Source organism: Clarias gariepinus, chromosome 2 (assembly GCF_024256425.1).
Source record: "Clarias gariepinus isolate MV-2021 ecotype Netherlands chromosome 2, CGAR_prim_01v2, whole genome shotgun sequence".
In the NCBI taxonomy this organism is placed as follows: Eukaryota; Metazoa; Chordata; class Actinopteri; order Siluriformes; family Clariidae; genus Clarias; species Clarias gariepinus.
In genome coordinates, this window is record NC_071101.1 from 12,813,185 (window position 1) to 12,835,876 (window position 22,692).

At 37.8% G+C, this 22,692-nt stretch overlaps 1 protein-coding gene across 1 annotated transcript in view; it reads left to right on the top strand.

The window, feature by feature from the left end:
* The first annotated feature begins 3,951 nt into the window (after window positions 1-3,951).
* Window positions 3,952-22,692, top strand: part of atp7a (ATPase copper transporting alpha) — a 28,106-nt gene continuing 9,365 nt past the window's right edge. Inside the window, exons 1-14 of the mRNA XM_053477099.1 lie at window positions 3,952-4,144; window positions 6,774-6,900; window positions 10,356-10,830; window positions 11,843-12,568; window positions 12,982-13,194; window positions 14,924-15,087; window positions 15,175-15,336; window positions 15,484-15,560; window positions 16,386-16,608; window positions 17,220-17,453; window positions 18,669-18,763; window positions 18,911-19,038; window positions 21,025-21,179; window positions 21,797-21,931. Of these exons, the coding sequence (XP_053333074.1) occupies window positions 6,781-6,900; window positions 10,356-10,830; window positions 11,843-12,568; window positions 12,982-13,194; window positions 14,924-15,087; window positions 15,175-15,336; window positions 15,484-15,560; window positions 16,386-16,608; window positions 17,220-17,453; window positions 18,669-18,763; window positions 18,911-19,038; window positions 21,025-21,179; window positions 21,797-21,931 (2,907 nt within the window). The 5' untranslated portion in view covers window positions 3,952-4,144; window positions 6,774-6,780. The remainder of the gene's footprint in view (window positions 4,145-6,773; window positions 6,901-10,355; window positions 10,831-11,842; window positions 12,569-12,981; window positions 13,195-14,923; window positions 15,088-15,174; window positions 15,337-15,483; window positions 15,561-16,385; window positions 16,609-17,219; window positions 17,454-18,668; window positions 18,764-18,910; window positions 19,039-21,024; window positions 21,180-21,796; window positions 21,932-22,692) is intronic.

Sequence of the window (22,692 nt, forward strand, 5' to 3'; positions counted from 1 at the left end):
ACTTTGTGGCAGGTGTGTTTATTGTGCTGTTAGTGTGCAGCTCTTCCTGTGCTCCCCCAGTAGGTGGGGCACTTTGTCGGGGTCAAGGAGGCAGTTGAAGTCGGAAATGATTTTATTTTGGTGAAAAATTCAGTGCAAATATGGTGATATTTTTGGCATTAATGAGCAAGTTCAGCTCTGTCTGGCACAGTATACCTTATGGCCAGACAGTGCACGCTGATTCTATATTTCGTCAGAGTGTTTCTCAGCTTTCAGCCAGTCACCTCAGATAGTCTGCCACACAGTACTGTCTGTTTAACGCCAGATAACACTGCATCTTACTTGGCAGTTGGATTTCCCAATATCTCAAATAGTTTCCTTTAAATGTTTGTGCAATTTAGTTTATTTTAATTGCCTTTGCCAATTTTGTAATTTATGGCCTATGTTGTTTGAATACTTTAGGCCTCCACTCTATGAATGCTCTCTCTCTCTCGTGCATGTGTGTGTTTGTGAGAGAGAATATAATGGAGGGCAAAACTCCCTGTCTACAAAACAGATCATGTCACTAGTTCTGGATGAAGAGTTGTTGGTTATTAACTACCAGAATCATTACAATATATATCTTAATAATCATCTTAATCATGGTTAATAGATTTTATATATAGTTTATAATATATTGTCCACATTTGCAGAAAAATAGCTACAGTTAGTTTAAAATAAATTATTCCCATTATCTTAATTATTATTATAAAAACAAACACAATACAATTAAAGCAATACATTTTTACTTTTGTCTCAATGCTTTAAGCAACACGTTTTCTTTCTTTCATTCTTTCTTCTATTCTTTCTTTCTTTATTAATTATAAAGGTACACATGGCCTTTCCAACCTTCTGATGATGAACTTCATACTAAGTAGGGATCATTAAAAAAATGGTAGATGCTGTCACTTATATTTGCTGATGCCAAAATCATTTAAATTAACATTTAAACAGAAACATTCATAGTATATGTTTAGAAAATATAGTATGTACTTTTAATCATAAAATACTTTCTCTTACGTTAATGTTTAATATTTAATAATATTATCTTATAAAATAAGTTAAGCACTAAGATCATGAAACAATAATTGATTGTTATTAATAACATGAAACACATATGAGTCACCCAAAACTATGTCATTGGTGTTACTGTTACACAAAAAGATTTATTTTGAAATACATTACAAAATTGTTCCTGTGGCAGAGGACAATAAGAATTACTGGACATAAGCAAAAGGTATGTCAGGTGTCTCTCTTTATTTGTTTTCCATTAGCAATTGTTGGTGAATAATTAGATTGATTTTAACGTATTTGAAAAATGTAAGTTTTAGTTACTTATCAGGTAATTATCACCCAAATTCCACCTTTGCTATAAAATGACTCATAATTAAGTCAATAAATAAATAATAAAAAATAAAGCCACAGGCAGACTTGAATTAGCCTAGATAGAGACAGGTCTGGTTATATAAATCTGTGCTAATTAGAGCCACGTAAAACACTATTGTTGGAGTCTATGTGTAGTATAAATCTCCTGTGTAAGATTAAGGTGCATGCCTATTCTAGAAGCAGGTGATTCTTTGCATCTATAACTAATTTGTCTATAGTATTATTTGTCCTGTGCAATATTATCAGGGAAGCCATGGGGGGTACTTTAGTCTCTTTATGTTCTTTTTTTGTAAGGTTTGTTCTGGATGTTCCTGAAGTGATAATAGATTTACTCTATGAACTCTGTTTCCTTTGGTTGGTTTAATGATTGCAAAAGTCATGTTAAGGTGGGTTATTAATTTATAAGCAGTATTTGAACTAGCTTGCTAGAGGGTACTCTTTTTGAGGCCCTCCAATGAAAATAAACTTCCTGATTCTGAGTTCTATTATAATATAAAATAAGGTAAAATTAGTTGAATGGTGTTAAATGGTGTGATAGAATATAATGTATGCTCAAAGAGTTATGCAACTGACTTTGACATTGGTAATTATATTCTAATGACATAAAGCTAATATGCCATGATGTAAGAGTGAATAGGAAATTTAGGTCATACGTGGCACTCGCATTTCGGAGACCTCTGCTGGTCTTAATGGTTATATGCACATGTCCTTGTCCAACCAAAAATCCTTACCAAAATTTCCTATCCCAATCCTACCACCATCCCATCACCAACTGCTTATTGTCAACAATGAGTACACATAAATGATCAATGACATTGATTATTATACATTAATTTATGCATTAATATTTATGAATATTTATGGGCAGTGGTAGCTCAGTGTGGGGCAGTGGTAGCTCAGTGTGTTAAGGCTCTGAGTTACGGATCGGAAGATCTGCGGTTCGAGCCCCAGCTCCGCCAGGTTGCCGCTGTTGGGCCCTTGAGCAAGGCCCTTAACCCTGTCTGCTCCAGGGGCGCCGTAAAAATGGCTGACCCTGCGCTCTGACCCCTGCCTACTAACAAGAAGCTGGGATATGTGAAGAATAAAGAATTTCACTGTGCAGTAATGTATGTGTGACGAATAAAGGCTTAACTTAACTTAACTTAACTTATATATATCCATATATGGTTACTTCCCAATCTGTTTCCACAAAGTTTGAACCACATAGTTGTTCTCTTCTCCTAAATGATCATCACGTCCAAATGTGCTTTCTGATCATCCCATTCCAGATTAGTACCTATTTGTTGTTATAATAACCTCTACTCTTTTGAGAGAGCTTTTCACTACTTTTTGGAGCTTGAATTTGAGATCATGGTAAAGATTATGGCATGATTTGAGATCGTGGCATGATAAAGAGCATGATCATCATAGAAAGCACTCTCAAAAGAGTAGAGAATATTATAACAACAAAAGGTTACTAATCTGGAGTGGGATAAAAAAAAAGAAAAAAAAAACCACGAAGACGCGATGATCATTTAGAGAGGAGATCTATGGATCTGAGGTCCTATAAAAATAAAATAAGACACAAACCAAGCTTCATGAAGACATGGTGTGCCACAGCTGATGTTGAACAATCACTTGTACTACTACAGCAATGGCCCAAAGTTTTGAGAATGGCAAAAATAGTCATTTTTACCCCACTAAAACACCAATTGGCCACAGACCTTCTCACCAAACATCAGTTCAGTTGAATGATCTCCAATCCAAGTTTTAAAATGTAGTGGGCAGCCCTTTCAAAAGAGTAGAGATTATTAAAACAGTAAATGCGAACTAAATATGGAATAGGATGATCAGAAAACACATCTGGGTGTGATGATCAGATGTCACAAACGTGTATCAGGGTTAAAGGTACCAGAGTGATGTTCTCACTCACTCACTCATCTTCTATACCGATTTTTCCTGTCTTCAGGGTCGCGGGAACCTGGACCCTGTCCCAGGAGACTTCGGACATGAGGCAGGGTACACTCTTGACAGGGTGCCAATCTATCGCACCAATTATTCTAACCTACATGGCTTTGGCTTGTGGGAGGATACCGGAGTACCTGGAGGAAACCCACCAAGCACAGGAAAAACATGCAAACTCCATGCACACAGAGACGGGAATCAACCCAGACCATGGAGGTGCAAGGCGACAGTGCTAACCACTACACCACAGTGCCGTCACGTGATGTTCTTTTAAAAAATAAAATAAAATGATGTACTTTTGTGATGTACTGTTACAAATCAAACTTACTGTTTCTTTAAATCGTCGAATGTATCACTGCGCATTCCGTGGCGCAGTGTTGATTCTCATGAGCGTATTGTAACTAAGAGGCGGGCTCCGGTTAAATACAAATTGAGCCATATTCACTATTTACGTGCCCTATGTAGGGAAGGCGTTGGCGTTGTTTAGACGGTGTGTGAAGCGCACTAGGGTTTAATCCGCGAGCGATTTGGGATTGTGCCGTCATTTGGTAATACGTGCGCTATAGCTCTTGCTCACGACGTTTCATTAAATCCCAAATGGGTTAGACAGTGTGGGTGAGTGTGTGTGTGTGTGGAGAGAGACAGTTTCCCCCCTATTTTGTTTGGAGTGTATTATGGTTTGCTCAATGCTGTCTGTGTGTGAGCGTTCATACAGGTTAATGACGAAGAGCTAGCTGTATCGCTAACACGCCAAGTGTGTGAAGGCTGTGGTTGGCTAATATTCTGACTAAAAAAGGTAAGTTAATAATAATAAAAATAAATAAACAGGGTTGTTGTTATTTCCTGCTAGCTGTACCGCGCTAGAGAACACTCAGTGTAGCCTGGAGTCCACTTTAGCCTCCTAGATTCAACTTGGTTACATTTTGTTACTTTTGATTTTAAATGTATCGAATCTGCTTTGTTTGATGTCTCGCTCAGCAGTTATTTCCACATAGAACTTGGCACAGATAAACAAAACAGCACTCAGTCGTTAAAAACAGTTCTTCAACATCGACCAAGTCACCCTCAGAGTTTTTTTTACAGATAGAAGAACACTTTGGTCAGTAAAGTTTTTCACTTTATAGATCACATAAACATGTAGATAATAAACATTCAAGAACGTGATGTAAGAAGACCTAACACACGTCTTACTTTTGTCTATAATTAAAAGTTTTTTTTTTGTTTTATTTTAAAGTACAACCCTGTTTTTTACAAGTTATTTCATACAATTTACATAGTCATAACATCTTAGATGGGATTGTGGCTGATATTTATCAGACAGAAAGAAACAATGTTGTACATATCAACCTTATAATAATAATAATAGTAATAATAATATGAGTTATTATTGTTATGTAGAGATTTGTTGCTTTCGTGTTTAGTTGTGAAATTTGTATGGCAGTTTAGCGTTAGTGTTGGCACGGTGCGGTGGCTTAGTGGTTAGCTCTGTCGCCTTGTACCTCCAGGGTCTGGGTTTAATTCCCAGCTCGGGTATGTGTGCATGGAGTTTGCATGTTCTACCTGTGCTTGCTGGGTTTCTTCCCACAGTCCAGAGACATGCAGATTAGGCTAATAGGTTGTATTTCCTGTAGAGTGTGTGTGCGCGCGTGTGTACCCTGTGATGGATAAAGAAATATAAGTGTCGGCATGGTGGGGTAGTGTTTATCACTGTGGCCTCGCACTTCCAGAGTCGAGGGTTCGATTCCCATGGACTTGGCATGTTCCCACACTTCATAGACATGCAGATTAGATTAATTGGCCTTCCCAAATTGCCCGGGTACTCTGCAATGGATTGGCACCCTGTCCAGGGTGTACCCTACCTTGTGCCCAAAGTCATATAAAGATAAATGTGACGTTAGTTATGTGTATGAGTACACTTGTTTGAACTACTTTTGTGGAAACCCTGCAGTTTACTGTACATGATTATTCTTACCTTTATTCCAGTCACATTTATAATCATAACAGCAGAGTATTTTGACCCTCTTCTTTAAGTTTCGCAGCTTTATTAATGCATATAGTTGCGTAAGCATGTGTAAAATTCTGTTTAGCTGAGCTGAGCTTTAAGACAATGAAAAAAACAGAATATGTCTGAATATCAGTCTGAATATACACCGTCAAATTAAGAAGATTTAAAATGACTGGAACTGGATTAAGAACCCTTTAACACATCAAAACTTGGAAGGATAATTGAAAGGATAATACTAAACTGTTGACTTTAAGGAAGAAATTTCATCTGAGGAAAAAATCGTGATGGAATTCACTTAGACACTTGGTGAAAAAATCGACTGTAAAAACCATAGCTATGTTTAATAGTGAAAGTAAGAGACCTTCCATACACACACAGTGTGATGAGAACTCACAGGATTGAGACCAATTTTTTGGATTGAAATGTGTGGCCACATTTCAGAGCAATGGGTTTGTCAGGGTTGGAAGGGAAGCACGATGTCCACTGTACAACACTTTGGAGGCAGTGTTATGATCTGGGTTTGCTTCACTTGGTCAGTAACATAATGTGGCAATAAAATGAAATCAGCTGACAACCTGAATGTAGTGAATGAACAGGTTATTACATCTATGGGGTTTTTCTTCCCTGGTGGCCCAGGCTCAAATAGTGAGAGTGGTTTTGGGAGCATGACGAAGCATTTTTAAACATGAACTGGACACCATATTGTGAGCTGTAATCAAAGCTGAAAGTGATTGAATACCCGCTTGGAGTATGCAGCTTTTTTTGACTAGGCAGTTTATTATTTACATGGAGACATGCATACAGTCTGAATAGAAGACTTATAAAGACTCAGGATTCTGAATATAAGAGTTATCAGTCTGAGTCTACGACTTAAAACTACCCATGAACCGTCATGAGGTTTGTCAGAATTAGAAAAAATTAGCTTTTTTATTGTTCTTCATTTTACAATGAACTAGATACTGATCTTATTATCCTAGCTTATTACGTTAGAGAATGTGTCAGTATTTGGACACAAGGGAGTTTTTTTATTTTTTTATTTCCATGAAACATGATATTTGTTTAACCAGTTTACCTATGTAACTGTAAATGCCTCTGGTTTCAACTTTCAGTTCGACTTTCACTTGAGTTTCATTCATAAGGATAATTTCATGTACTTGGATTATTATTACCAGAGATCAGATTGTTCTCAGTTCTGTTGTTTCAGCGTTATCATCAACAGCAGGGCGACATACAGTAGTGAAAGGGGAACACATGAATCAATCTAGTAATGATGTATACCTACTGTATGCATATGCTACAACCTGTACCTAGTATTTACTTTTTGAGCGCACACAGTTTGTTTCCCCTGGTGCTGTGTCCTCTTATCAACTTCACCTTTAGCTGTAACATGCCTTTTCTGTTGTGTTTGTGTGTCCTAAAGGAGAATCATGATGCACAGAGCCGGATTGAGCTCCGTGACCCTGTGTGTGGACGGGATGACCTGCGGCTCCTGCGTCCAGACCATAGAGCAGCAGATTGGGGGACTGCCAGGTGTAATCCACATAGAGGTAATGATGCAGCTTCCTCTTATGCAAACAAGAGCAAACTGTATTTGTATCATTAATAGTCTTTCAAAGGCATATAAAGGATTAGGTTGGGTGCAAATAGTGTTCTGTATGCTTCATGTCTTTATCAGGATAAGCTGCTTGTTTTTTTTTTTAGGACATGCAAGAAAAAAAAATGTTTTGGAGGTTCTATTGCACAATTTTAATAGTGAAAGGAAATATATATAATTTTTACAATGTTTTAGGCAGCAGTCACTTATTGCTTAAACGATGGACAAGCTGAACAAGTTCCTGGCGTGCAAAATTACCATCCAGGACATTTGTCAGAACACATTACGTCAACGTAAATTGCTTACTTATTTAATTTTAATGACTCCAAAGCAAGAAATCTTAAACAAATCTAGTAAATTAGGCTAGGAAAAAGTAATGGCATAAAGAATTAAAGAACGACTGCATAGTTCCCAGTCCTGTTCCAGGAGGATGCCTTGCACAATTATTGTTTTCCCTGCCCTGTCACACCCTCTTCTTTAAAAAAAAAAAAAAAAAAGGGGAAAAAATGTTAATTGGCTGATTAGTTGTGCTGGGAGCTAAGAAAACAGTGCGCAGAGCGGCTGGTCTTCCTGGACCACTGGCATAGTTTGTCCATGCTAGTCATTGAGCTGCGTAATCGTGAGGTTTAGTTTAGCATTATCGTCACTGTTTGGTCGTCACATTTTTGTCTTCAGGTCTGTGCGAGCTTTGCCTTTTTTGGAGTTTTTTTGTGTTCATTGCATATCGTTCATTGCAGATCTGCAGTGCCATAAACAAGGGTGATTTTTATTTATTTATTTATTTTTAACAAATAATAACCTACCCATACGTTTTGAAAGAAAATCATTGTTAATTTAGCTTCAAAGATTGATTCAAACTGATTGTACATGGTTCTCAAAATTTATATTACAGGTATAAGAAAGTATACTAAAATGAAGAGAAAAAAAATCAAATAAAATCACAATACAATATGTTGTATTGAAATAAACATTGGAATAACCCCAAAAAATGTTTTTTTGTTTTTTTTTGCGAGTTGACTCTGTGTCCACCATTATGGTTGTTTTAAAGAAAATTAGGTCTTAGAGGTCTTAGGTCACATGATCTCACTACCATGGAAGGGAAGTTGGGCCTAAATAGCATACTAAAAATACAGGTTGCGCAAAACAATTTTCAAAAATAATTTTTTATACATACTGTAGACGTGCAAAGCCAAGACAATAACGGTATCACTAGTCATTTTTATGATTATTCTTCTTATTGTGTAAAGTTGTATGTTTTCTATAGTCTAAATCAATCTTTATGCTTCCTTTTTTTTTTTTAGGCCTGGAAAGTTAAGTTTGGCCTACTAAAACATTGACGCACAAATTTGCTAAAAGATGAATAAACGAGGCCTAAACACTTAATGTTAACACTTTTTTTCGTGTGTGTGTGTGAAACCTTTGTGCAATATTGCAACTGAAATATTATGTTCATTATATCAGGCTTCTTTCACAATAACATGAAAGTACTCATGGTGCAATAACTGTCGCAGTCTTCCCTTCCAGTGTCTGCGGGTGCTCTTTAGTTGACCCTCAAGATAAAGCAATAGAAGGATACGACGAGAGTGCAACGAGAGAGACTGAGAGAGGCAAAAGAGTGACATCTCATGCTTTAAACCAGGATGTTAAATTTGATGGCTTGATTAAATAATATATTTTAATTTGACGGTACATTTAGTGCTCTCTCTCTGTCACATTATCAGTGGCAGGTAGTTATTGTAAGCCCAATAAAACCAAAGGTGACATTTGAGGAAAGAGTGTCGCTTCGATTCCAGGAATCAGTTAATGACTGTGTTAGTCCGTATCAGTTGTCAATATGCACGCACCAAGAACACTAAAAACCACGTAATAGAATTTAGTAGTGTTTCCCCTCCGGGGATTGTCACATAATTGATGAAAGCCATTCATCTGTACGGGTCGGAGATGCAGCTAAATTGCGGTTAATCTGAGTTGCCCTTTTCATTTAGTCACTTGGTTCCCCGGAAGGCCCGACCCAGAGAAACAGATAATGAAATTATATACGTGTCTACAAGAGCCTTGTCCTTTAAAAGACAAAAACTTGCTACAGATTTGCCGATCAATAGAATCACATGTCGCATGTAGTTATTGTCCCTTAGTGATGAATGTGGAGTATTGCTTTCTTCATAGGTGGTGTCGTTTTGATTTCAGGAGGAGCCGGGATCATTTGGGGTTGTTTTTGAATTATTTTGGAGAAGTGAGAGTGTCGAAATCTTTTAGAAAAATTAGACTTGAGTTTGGCTCATCTTATTGAATCTTTTTCCCTTTTAAGATTTTAAGTGATTTTTAGGGAGTGGAAATGTTCAAAATTAGATATAATGCAAACATATAAGGCTTACATTTTAAAATTCGCATGACGTGACGTTGTGTCAACTCGGAAATACTGACAAAACATTCTTGGGACCCATGATACTATGTCTTTACTAAATCTTGCATAAAATGCAAAAAAAAAAACCCACAAAAAATATGTAAAATTGATTCGCTTGGCTTTCCACTGACTCAAACAAGTTTTGAGCGACTCCCGAATGTACGTTTGTAAGGTTGGGTGTTTATATGCTGAGGTTCCAGTGTACTGTACTCATTCATGCAAATTAAAATAAAAACTGTCCTATGTAAACCCTACTTTGATTTAAAAACATTTTGGTGCCACTTCTCTTCTCCTTGCAAAATCTGCTCCTGCATCTCTCGTCAGCTTTTTGTCAGCCGTGTTTCTTCCTCAAATATTAGAATGGTTCATAGTCATCTGACTAAGTATGTGTTTCAGAAATCATTCAGAAATGTCTATGAAAATTTTGCATTGAAATATATTGGAGATAAATTTGCATTAAAATATAAAATTCTTTTTTTGACAGGTCATTTTATACAAAGACTATACTTTATAAATTTTATAATCATTGTTTTAACATGCAGTGATTCTTTGTGGTCAAGTGTATGCTGAATGCCAACTGCTTGGAGCAGACTCGTGCTGTTGTTCTCATTTCTGTAACATAACTAGAGTGAACTCAAAGGTTGCTGCCACTTTGATGGGTGAATGTAGTTTTCATTTAGTGTAGAATTCACATGACTTCATGTGTTTTTTCCTTATGTTCTCCAGGCTGTATTATTGCTCACGTGTAGCCATATGCTTGTGGATCACATGACACAGTTAATCACAAGTTCTCACTGTGGCAAAGAAGATTATTGAGTTCAGTGTGTGTGCACGCGCATGCGTCGGCAGATCTGCCAGGAAGCACATAAATCCACAGATTTTCCTGACAGTTATATAGCCTTCACTGCACTGCACTTTTTTACAGCTAACCATTAAACAATTAAACAGTTAAATAGTCTATGGTTAAAAATGAACCCAATTCTTGTGCCTGTCTTGTACTACAGGTGTCTTTAGAACACAAGAATGCCACGGTGATCTATGACCAATCACATCATACTCCAAAATCTTTAGCAGACGCCATTGAGGACATGGGCTTTGAGTCGAGTGCGACAGAAGCTACTCTGACTACGGCCGTACAGACAGAGACGAAGCCGTTTCCTGTCAGCTGCTGTAGCGCGGAATCTCTTTCTCAGCTCCGCCAGCTCAAGGGCGTACTGGAGGCTAAGGAGAATGGCGAAAGCAGGAACCCCACTGTCACATTCATCCCTACTCTCGTCACGGTCGAGAAAATCCAGGAAATGCTGAACACGCTAATGACGCACAACAACTCCTTCAAAACTTGCACAGATCAGGCAAATTCCCGTAATTCTGGTGGTGTGGAATCACTAAAGATGCGCATTGAGGGGATGACCTGCCTGTCCTGCACCACCACCATTGAGGGCAAGATTGGAAAGTTAAAAGGAGTTCAGAAGATTAAAGGTGAGCCTAAGTGCCTCAGTGGAGACCAAGCAGTTTGCTCCTAAAGATGTTACATCACTTATTCAATAGATTGATAAGTGCAAAATTTAAATAAAGTTGACAGCATACATGTACCGGTAACATGAATATTTGTTAATTAAGTAAGTAATAAAATATGACGGAGCATGATGAAATTGAGAAATAATTCCTGACGAGTATTTTACATAAGTTTTATTCATTAAATACAACATGTGCTAACAAATAAAATTATTGTTTACTTCATAAATGACGCATCATGTCACATTTTTATAATTTATAGTTAATGTTCTAAAATGTCTGTGAACCAAGTTAGTTCCTGTTCAGTTGCTTTATTGCAGCTGTAAACAGTTATTCTCTTATCTGCCTGTTTTTTTTTTAATCTATTGACATTTGATAGGACAAAATAAAGTAACATAGCACTTCATGTTACTGAGAAACTGGTGACGTTCCCATAACAAAAACTAAATATATACTGACCAATACAAAACGCAGACACACAAGACTCCATTCCATAAATGTGAAACGTTTAAGAGAAAACTTCAAGAAAACTTCATACCAGTAATTTATAGATGATCTGGTCAAAAACAAGATCATACACTTTAGTAGACACTAGTAATAGTAGAAGTGGTGGGAAAATCATTCCTCATGCTCCCAGAACCACTCTTTCACAATTTGATCCTCTGGAATCAGAGCACCTGACCTTTTTCCATTCCTCAAAACTCAAATTTTCTATTTATACAGATGAATAATTTAAACAATGTTGAATTACAGTTTAGTGGTTTATTATAATTTACGTGACAAGCTGCTGAAAGAGACCTGATGGGGTTTCTTTTAATAAGTTACTTAATGTTTTCAAGATCATGCGACCCCTTTACTGACGATTACCAAATAAATTAATTATCAAAACCATCTTTAGAAAAACTTTTCAAACCTTAAATTTGTTTTTCCCTGTGGTTTTTATTCCTTTATATGTATGTGTGTGATGTTTCCTCAGTAAACCTTGAGTCCCAGGACGCCACAGTATGCTATTATCCTTACCTCATCACTGTGGATGAGATCATTAAGCAGATCGGTGTAGCAGGTTTCAAGGCCTCAGTGAAATCCAAACCTCGTCAGTTACAGCTGTCTTCATTGGATCGCCTGCTGAATGTCTCCCGACCCACGCATTCTTCTCCAGAGGGGAGCACCAACATGGAGGCTGTAGACCTCACCACTTGCATCACCACATTAATAGAGGTTACAGGAATGCATTGCAACTCATGTGTAGTGAACATACAAGACAATACAGGCAAGCTTTCAGGAGTCAGCTCGGTTCTGGTCTCCTTGGAGAAAGGACAGGCTGTAATCCAGCACAATCCAAACTTAGTTACAGCACTTGAGCTACAGAGGGTCATCGAGGCACTACCACCAGGGAATTTCAAGACCCAGTTAGCTTTGCACGAGGCTGTGTCATTGACACCTCCCTCTGAAAAATCCCTCGCAACATCCTCGAGCTTCTTGCAGCCGCTGGATTCTGAAATACAAATCCACATTGAGGGGATGACCTGTAATTCGTGCGTGCAGACCATCGAGGCGGCCATCTCCCAGAGGAAAGGTGTGAAATCGGCGCAAGTGTCCCTGGCTAACCATCAGGGAACATTTGTGTACGATCCACTGATCACCACATCAGAAGAACTGCGAGCAGCGATCGAGGATATGGGTTTCGATGCGTTTCTGCCTGGTGAGCTTCTTTTTTTTTTTTTTTCAAAGTCAGTTAGGATTTATTCTTACAAATTGCTTTATTTATAAGGACAGATTTTGTGTAGATTATGAGTACATTTTAATGCCTTAGCTCATTTAAGAAAAAAAACTTTATTCATATTGGATTCATGCCATGAGTTTGTGCCAAAATTGCTTTTATATAGTATCATTAAAGTTTAAATATTTAGATAAGAGCTTAGATTTGCTACACTGCCAAGAAGCAGTGAATTGGAGGTCATCTTGACCTTATTATAGTTTTACCTAAGAGGTCCTAGTAGGTCAACTAATAAATCGCTAATGAAAATTTAATGCAGTCTTATCATTGTTTGGAAGATTGACTTGTAACGTTTGCTTTATATAACCGGCTTTATTTCTTATGCGTGTGGAAAACAGAGACGAATTCATTGGTACAGTCAGAAGCGAAAAGTCCTCTATCTGAACAGAAATCTGCTTCGTCACCCGCGCTCTCCGCCAAAAAGGAGAAGGAAGTGGAGATCGATGCTGAGTCAGCGACAAGCACGCATTCCAAATGTTTCATCCAGATCGGTGGGATGACATGCGCCTCATGCGTAGCCAACATCGAGAGGAACCTCAAAAACGAGCCTGGTGAGAGCCAACGAGTTTGACGTTAAAACATTAAGCCTTAATGTTAACGAAATGGTCACAAGACAGACGTTTTTCACACAGCCACCGCTGCTGCTTTTAAGAGCAACATATTTAATCTGATGAGGAATTCTGATTATTTGTTGGTGTAATGCAAATACCCTTCACTAGCAATTAATTCATTTTTAATCTTTCATAGTATTGGTATGATAGTGTTTAGGGACGTTGCTTCAGTACAGTAGTGCCGTCCATGATCGACATTTACAGCGCTAGCAAAATATCGCTCTTAGAATGCAACGTAGCTACTTTGCAAAAATATACAAATTAATCCATAGTGTCAGAGTGTTAAGAACAGAATATCTCTCACACAATGAGCACTCGTTATGGCTTATGTCGATGTTCCAAAACCTCTGACAGCCATCACAGTCATGATATCTTGCTAGTGAAAGAAGATAAAAGAAAGCAAGACAATTACCGTAAGTGTCAAGGTCAGAGTTTGCGCTCGCACAGACACGCATCGTGACACGAGCTTGCTAATTGGCTTCATTTTTCTCACTTCACACTGTAGTCACTGTAGGTCACAGTTCATTCTGATGGGGGGGGTTAGGCGGTCACTACTTAGGAGATTAGTGCATATGAATTGTGCGAGAACCACTCTGACCAAGCAAAGAGGAAAATAATAATGGTATTTTTGTGTTTTAGGTTGTCTTTTGATGCATATTTTTAATTGATCATTTAAACCAATTTGAACCAGTTGTAGTAGCGGTAAAAATCTAGTACATGATTTCAATGTTGGCGCATGTTGGCGCTACATTTTGTATTCTTTGATTATCACAATTTTATAATGGCCCCAATTATTATTATTATTATTATTATTATTATTTCTTAATTTTAAACAAACATACTAAATTATTCGCTTCTACCATACAGGATACTGTGTTGCGTGTAAAGTGTAAATAAAAAGATCTCAGGTTCAGATTTAGTCACCACCAAGTACCCGCTGTTGGGCCCTTGAGCAAGGCCCTTAACCCCTTAACTTCCTGAGATATAAAATGAGATAAAGTGTAAGTTGCTCTGAATAATGATGTCTGCCAATTGCCATAAATATAAAGCGAATGTAGTGTTTGGAGCGCACCACTTGTACGATTATAGAGGAATGGTGACATTTTACCACCTTGAATTTTGGAGCCAGAATACATGAATTGCCACACAAAATAATTGTCATGTGTAACTTACTCAATTATTTTCCCCTACATCCCTTGATAATACCAAAATAGCATTAAAAATGTGTTTACTTATTGTTTTAAATGTGTTTACTAAAGATGTGTATTAGTTTTGCGACTTATTTCTATTTGGAATGTGCATTTGTAGAACATGCAAGGTTCTACAACCTTGCACGGCTACTATCAGTATTGTATTTTTCAAAGCATAAGTACTTGTGTCAAAAAGCATAAAAAAATGTGAATCACACAGATTAAGCCATAAATTGTTCCACTCCCCTTCTAAGGCATCAAACTGACGGTTTTCCACAATTCTTTTTTTTTTTTTTTTTTTTTTTAGGACTTTACAGACATATTTCCCATGAAACTTTTTGTTTTGTATTGTTCTGAAATTTTCTGGTAAATACAAATATGGTGAATCATGTCTGATCCATTAACACTGTAATTATTGCATCTGCTTAAGTTTTTAGATAATTAGTTTGTTAGTTTTCATGAATTGGGGTTTTCTGAAGGTATCCACTCTGTGTTGGTGGCGCTGATGGCTAGTAAAGCGGAAGTGCGCTACAACCCTGGTGTCATCGACCCGCTGAGGATAGCAGAGTGCATAAAAGAGCTGGGCTTTACCGCCTCCGTCATGGAGAACTACGATGGCTCCAATGGCACCCTTGAGCTTGTGGTGTGTACTCCTTACACAGTCTTCTTAAAGGATCCAACAGAAAAAATAGATCCTACTGTAGATTTTAACATGTCTGTGCACCAACAGGTCAGAGGGATGACGTGCGCTTCATGTGTCCACAAAATCGAGTCTAACCTAATGAAACAGAAAGGCATTGTCTACGCCTCTGTGGCTTTGGCAACAAACAAAGCTCACGTTAAGTATGACCCAGAGGTGACAGGACCTCGGGACATAATGAGATTGATTGAGGTGAGAGTTTGGATCTGATTTCTATTAAGGAAATAAACCAATATCTGTTTTTCCTCAGTGTGATTATAATAGAGGAACATTTAACTTTACACATACACTTTTGCATTTAAGATGCTTGTTTTTTTTGTATTTTTTTTGCTTTGACAGAATTTGGGTTTTGAGCCCTCGCTGGTAAAGAGAGATCGCCCGGGAAATCATCTGGACCACAGCAGAGAGATAAAGCAGTAAGTGGAAGAGTGCTTTGTTTCCCTGAATCACTAGGAAATGACATAATTTACATTTACACATTATAAGCAATACATCAGAGCTGTCTCCAGATGGGTTAACGATCATGTGATCGTATACTCTATGTCTGGAAGTATGCGGACACCTGACCATTATGTCTTTGTAGCATTACAATTTAACTTTACCGTAACTTAAAAAGTGCAAACCAATTCCTGCATGATGAGGCCTGAGTGGACAAACCAAGCTTCACTGAGGCCATCCTGTCGACTTCAGATTAGTGGAACTTGAGTTGCATGTTCTCCCCGTGCTTGGTGGGTTTCCTCCGGTACTCCAATTTCCTCCCACATTCCAAAGATGCAGATCAGGCTAATTGGCATTCTCAAATTGCCCGTAGTGTGTGAATGAATGTGTGTATGTGTGTGTGCCCTGCGACGGATTGGCACTCTGTCCAGGGTGTACCCTGCCTTGTACCCTAAGTGTCCTGGGAAAGGCTTCAGGCTCCCCGCGACCCTGAATACAGGATAAAACAGTATAGACAATGAGTGAGTGAGTCTAAATTGCATGATTAATCCCTAAAAGAACCTAAAAAAAAAGAAAGTTTTTAAACAAGTAAATCCAAATTTGGTTTAAAGTCTTAAAAAAATAAAACTTAGAAAAAAATATCCTAAACATCTTGTCTTGTTTTAATGTTTAATAACTAGATAATATAAGATAAGAATAATTAAAATAATCTCGCCTTGAATATATCTGTAGAATCTGAAAAAAAGGAAGAAAGAATGAATCCTAAACAGCACTATGCATCACTTTGTGTGGTTTTCTTTCAGATGGAGGAGGTCTTTCCTCATCAGCCTGGTGTTCTGTGTTCCTGTGATGGGTATGATGATCTACATGATGGTGGTGGACCACCAGATCGAAGTGACGCACCATCACAACGCCACACCCGAGGACAGACACATGTATCACTCCAACATGTTCCTGGAGAGACAGCTTCTCCCCGGCTTGTCCATCATGAACCTGCTTTCTTTTCTATTTTGTCTGCCTGTGCAGGTAACTCTCGACTCATGGGTCTTGCTGCTTCAATCCATGCTCTGTAATATGAAGAGAGTAATATTCTAGTGAGGTCTTACTGTAAAAAATTATTAGATTTCTTGGTAAACTGTTATTTTTTTTTTGAGGGGGGGGGATTTAGAACATCAACATTATTAATCCTGTTTTTAATAGGGATGCCGTCAAGGCAGAGAGATTTAAAATAATTGCATGGAGAACAACTGTTTAGAAACGTGATGCTGTTTAACCCTAAAAAAAGGCCTGGCTGGAACACTCCATATTATGATATCAAAGAAAGTAGCTCATGGTGATTGCAGCTGTGAAATTAAAAGATGCCTGCTCCTTGAAAAACGAAGTCATCTTATTAAAAATTAGAGACTATGCCGACAAGTGTAAAAGCTCCCTCATATTTTGCATGATTTTGCTGAGATGTTTCCCCACACTGTATAATATATTATTAATGATTAAGATTTATGGATTCAGGGTAATGTCATTTAAATTGTTAAATTAAGCATTAAAGAAATACACCATGACACCTGCAGTACTTTGTCTTAGATTTAAGAGAGGTGTAATTTTCTAAAAGGTTGAAATCTGCTTACTGTTCCTTGCAGTTCATTGGAGGCCGTTACTTCTACATCCAAGCGTACAAAGCGCTGAAGCACCGGTCTGCCAATATGGACGTGCTGATAGTCCTGGCCACTTCTATAGCCTTCACCTACTCTGTAGTCATTCTGACCGTGGCCATTATAGAGAAAGCAAAGCTCAACCCCATCACCTTCTTTGATACACCACCGATGCTCTTTGTGTTCATCTCACTGGGAAGGTGGCTGGAGCAAATAGCCAAGGTACAGTTCATTAAAAAGCTGAAAATTTATTTTACTGTTATTGTTGTAGTGAGATTTGATATACATTAAGCAATCATGTCGTCCTGCTTGGAAGTGATTTTTGTATGTATTAATTTGGACTGTCAATATTAACGCGTTAACCCATGTGGTTATTCTAGAAATTTTAACACATTAATGTTACTCACCATGTTTGACCCTAATGGCTTCCCATAGTTGCAGCGTTGTTACCTGGATAATGGCACGTTTAACTTGTGATAATAAGATGACTAAGGAAACATCACCAGGTGTGCTGAATGGCAAATTTTATTATAAAAAGCTTCTAAATGGAAGTTTGGATAAAGCCAAAGTTGTATCCTCGAGCTTTCTTTAAGCGAAACCTTTTTTTTTTTTACTTTTACAAAAATACATTAAATCTAAGCTGCAGGAGTGGTGGCTCAGGCGGCTAAGACTCTAGGTTATTGATTTTCAGATCCGAGTATCCGTGTTCAAGCCACGCTGCTTGTAGGTTGCCAGACCCTCATACTACCCGGCCACTGCATGCGGTGCCGGTCCCATTTGAAAGATTTTAATTTAAAATTTGTTAAATGTTAATATTTAAGATGTTATAAACCAGTATAATTTGTTTCCTCTAACCAGTTTGTCAGGCATTTCTTTATTCCAGCATTGCACGTTTCTAATAGAAGTAATATCTGAGTATTTTAAAATTATGATTAATCAGGATTAATCACAGACTATGACTGTGATTATCTAGATTAAAAGTTTAATTGATTGACAGCATTAGTATTACGTTTCATTTTTTCCAACAGAATCAAATATAAACATTTGTTGTAAGGTTGAAATGTAAAGCTTAAATATGTAAGTAACCAACACCAGTTGTTCTACAAGCACTTCAATGTTTTGTATGAACACTACTTGCAGTCATGGTTCCTCTGCAGCAGATGCTTTTATCCAAATCGAGTTATTATTATCTGAGCGGATATACAGTAGACTCTGTTTTTTTACTGAAGAGTCCCTTAACAGGATATAATCAGATCATTGTGTCTCTTCAGGGAGTTTTTTGTGTCTTAAATGCAGATTAATCACTCAGATAGAGTACACCCTGAACACAGAAAAGATCCTTTTCAGTTTTTTATTGTTGGATTTTAAATGTAATAATAAATATAATATTTTCTTGGGGAATTATTATCATTTCTGTCTGCATTTGCTTCATCGCAGAGTAAAACGTCAGAGGCTCTGTCCAAGCTGATGTCATTACAAGCTACCGAGGCCACTGTTGTCACCCTAAATGAGGATGAAATGACTGTTTTAAGGTACCTAAGGTTCTTTTGTGTAACTGATGTCCTCTGTCGGTTTAATACAGTATTTCCCTATTTACTGTACTGTGTCAGATCCTATCCAATATATGTTATAATTTAAAATACATGTTTATTTTTTCCCTTTTTTTCTTGTTATCTCAGCGAAGAGCAGGTGGATGTGGAATTGGTGCAGCGGGGCGATATAGTGAAAGTGGTGCCCGGAGGAAAGTTCCCAGTGGATGGGAGAGTGATTGAAGGGCACTCGATGGCAGACGAGTCACTCATCACAGGTGAAGCATACTTAAACCTTCCTCATTATGGAGCATGCTCATTAATCTCTTATTCACAGGGATTAAAGTTCTCTGTTACTACAACAGATTTCTGTTAGTTGGATTCCCAAGAGTATGAAATCGGTGTAGATCTAAAGGGGAAACTAATTAGAAGACAGTATTAGCCCATGGTGTATTGAAGTAGGCTAATCAATCAATCATGTCTTCGTGCCCAGTAGAAGGTAAATATAGTTCAAATATGAATAAGGTTAATCAAGGTTGCAATCAAAGGTAAAAGTTTGTAACCAAGAAGGAGCATGAAGCCAAGTTTTAGGAAGGAGTTGACAGCCACAGGGAAGGTAACACCTGCAGCTTGGAATTGTGACATCTTTGCAATTACCCTGCAAGCTTCTGTATTTTTTTTTTTTTTTAGAAAAAACAAGTACCGGATTTTTCCCACATACTCTCCTTGCTTTTCAATACACTTTGTCCATCTTTCAACAAGCGTTCATATTCCACAACGCATCGCTGTCGTAATTTCTTCATCAGAAGGAATCCTCGTCCTCATAGTGCTGCTTTCAAAGAACCAAACCGGTGAAAGTCTGATGTAGCAAGATCTGGACTAATAGGAGGATGCTTAAACACCCTCGAAACTAAAAATTATTTCCAAATCAGCTGATGTAACACGTTTACACCTGCACAGCAGTGACTGGGGAGAGAGACAGCATCCTGAACAGAAAGCGCAGATGAGCGGTATAACCGAAGTGCGGATGATTTTTAACTTGTAAAAGAAAATATTTGTATATAAAAGGCAGATCGGCGTTTAATGAATGGTCATTAAAGAGGAACAGCAGGGTTTTTTTGTGATAAAAAGAAACCAAGAGAGACCGACAGAGCCGCTTAACTGCCTTCTCTCTTCGTGCTGTAGTATTGGCTCCTGTTTCAGAATTGTGGTGACCGAACCAATCATTGAAAAAGCCAAATTCTTGTACCCAGTTGTAATGCAAAAAACATAAAAAATTTTTTTTTTTTTGCTAAAATGGTCATTTTACAGCTGACTATGTCTTGCTGCTGGAATCAGCCCTGAACTGGTTGTGAATTGAGATAGACAGAGGGACACAGATACATAGACCAACACAGGAGAACCAGGAGAATTCCCAGGAAGCCTCAGGATGGCAATCAATTTTATCTGACATCCCTACCAACTGTGTGTTCAGATCTGAGATAATTAATGTTGTAAATTGATATTGTCTTGTCTCAGCTGGTCAGCTAGTTAGGTGTCTAAGTTAGCCAGTTCGTTTTTGTTAAATTATGTTGTTAATTTATGTTGTATGTACTGTAGCACCCTGGTCCTGGAGGAACGTTGTTTCATTTCACTGTGTACTGAACTATATATGGTTGAAATGACAATAACAGCCTACTTGAACTTGATTGGTTGCCTGGTGCCAGGCAGGTTGCATAACAGGTTCACAGTTAAACCAGAAAGCCCTAATAACCCTTAGTTAATAGGAAGAGCAAAGAAAAAGAAAGGGGCAGGGCAGCAGAAACTCTGTGTTGCACTGCATAATAAATGCTACTCTAATTACTGATGTGACTGATACAGTACGTAACTATCCTTGTCCTATTTATAGATGTACATGCACATTTCTAGGTAGCCCATCTTTCCTTTATCTTTAAGCTACTTTTGTTTGCTGTTAACTTTCTTTTAATATATATATTTATAGGCATTTCAGGGTTATTTATGAGTGGCTGATTTGTTAGTTTCGAAATTAACTGGCCATCTAAATATAAAAGATTTCATATTTTTGTGGAGAACCCTTAGTCATGTTTGCATTAATATATGTCCTAGTGTTAGGACCTCATCTATAACTTGGTCCAATACTTTAAACCCTGTAATCATTCCTTATCCAATATGAAAAACTATGACCCATGTTAAATTTTCATTTAGATAAATTTACTGATCCTAGAAGATAATCAGATTGTTGTTAAAACCGTGCTGTGCTGTAGGTGAAGCCATGCCTGTGACCAAGAAGCCAGGAAGCACAGTGATCGCAGGCTCCATCAACCAGAACGGATCTCTGTTAATCCGAGCCACGCACGTGGGAACCGACACTACACTGTCCCAGATTGTCAAACTGGTGGAGGAGGCGCAGACCTCAAAGGTGCATTTACTAGAGAACATTTTAATGCACGATTTGTTTTGTTTTTAAAAATCATTTTTATTTACAGGATATGATTTGTTACATAAACCTATGTAGGCGACTTTGGGTGACGAGAAAGGCGCCTATATAAATAAAATGAATTATTATTATTAGTAGTAGTAGTAGTATAAATGTAGTATAATGATGAACATAAAATGTGTATTGTGTTGTACTTAAGCATGTTATGGCACAAATTACTTTGCTTCTTGTGGGCTTTTTGTTCATTATTTATATAATACTTATGTCTAATATATTTATATTTTATATTGGATGAGGTTCCTTAATATCAGAAAAACCAGGTATCAAACCTATATTTGTTTTATAATTTTGGAGTAAATATCACATTAATATTTCAGAGCCAACATCTGCAGCTAAATGCGGTAGATTTTATTTTTTTCTCCAAAAAGCAGCAGACTTATACGCTGTTTTATTGTAAAACAATATTTATTTGATTTGCCCAAAGGAACCAAATTTAAAAAAATTTTTTGGCAAACCTCATCTTTTGATTTCTGACCTACTTCTCTCTCTCTCTCTCTCTCTCTCTCTCTCTCTCTCTCTCTCTCTCTTTCGATCCCCAGGCTCCCATTCAGCAGTTTGCAGATAAGATCAGCGGCTACTTCGTCCCTTTCATTGTAGGCGTCTCTGTGCTCACCCTCGTTGCCTGGATTATAATTGGATTCGTAGACTTCTCTATAGTGAAGAAATATTTCCCTGTAAGTGTCTGTAAAGATTCCCAGTCTTCGAGGTGAGGGTATCTAAAAGTCGAGTCATGTCACCTGAACTTTTTTCTTGTTAGGTAAATACATATCACTACTCATCCATGTAGCTTTTTCGGTTTGAGGGAACTTGGTAAGTTCCTCACATTAGAGTCCTTCAAGGTCCAAGGATTCTCCCTTGTCTGAAAAGGCTTGTTTTGTGATTAATGGAGAAGATGAGAGTAGAAGAGAGGGTCATTAGAGATTGGGAGGACGAGCTGTTAAAAAACATCAACAATAGAGTCGATAAGGTCTAAGGATCAGAGAGAGGGGAGTCCTTAAGTGTGGTTTTCTTGGTGGACCTGATAAAAGCTTGATCTTCCTGGGGATGGGTGAACGGGCCGCATGAAAAATAGGACACAGGTTTTGCTGAAAACCTCCACCTCTGTTGGGAGAAGGATTTACCACCATCCACCAATCCTTCGGGTATACCTTTGATTCAATCCCTCAGGTGTTACTCTTTCTGTGTTGATGCATCTTTCTATGTAGAGGGTGTTTTGTCTCCCCATTGTAGAGCTCTGAACAGTCTTAACTGCATAAGACCACATATGCTATATTACCCTTCTTATGTTTTGGTGTCACCAATTTTGGGGTGGATGAGTCTCTGTCTTAGTGTGTTGATGTTTTTGAAGTGCTCTGGTATGCTTTGTTTTCCAAAAACTTCTCTGTCACTCAAGCCACAAACAGGATGACAAGATATTTCAGTTGGGTCTGGTTCT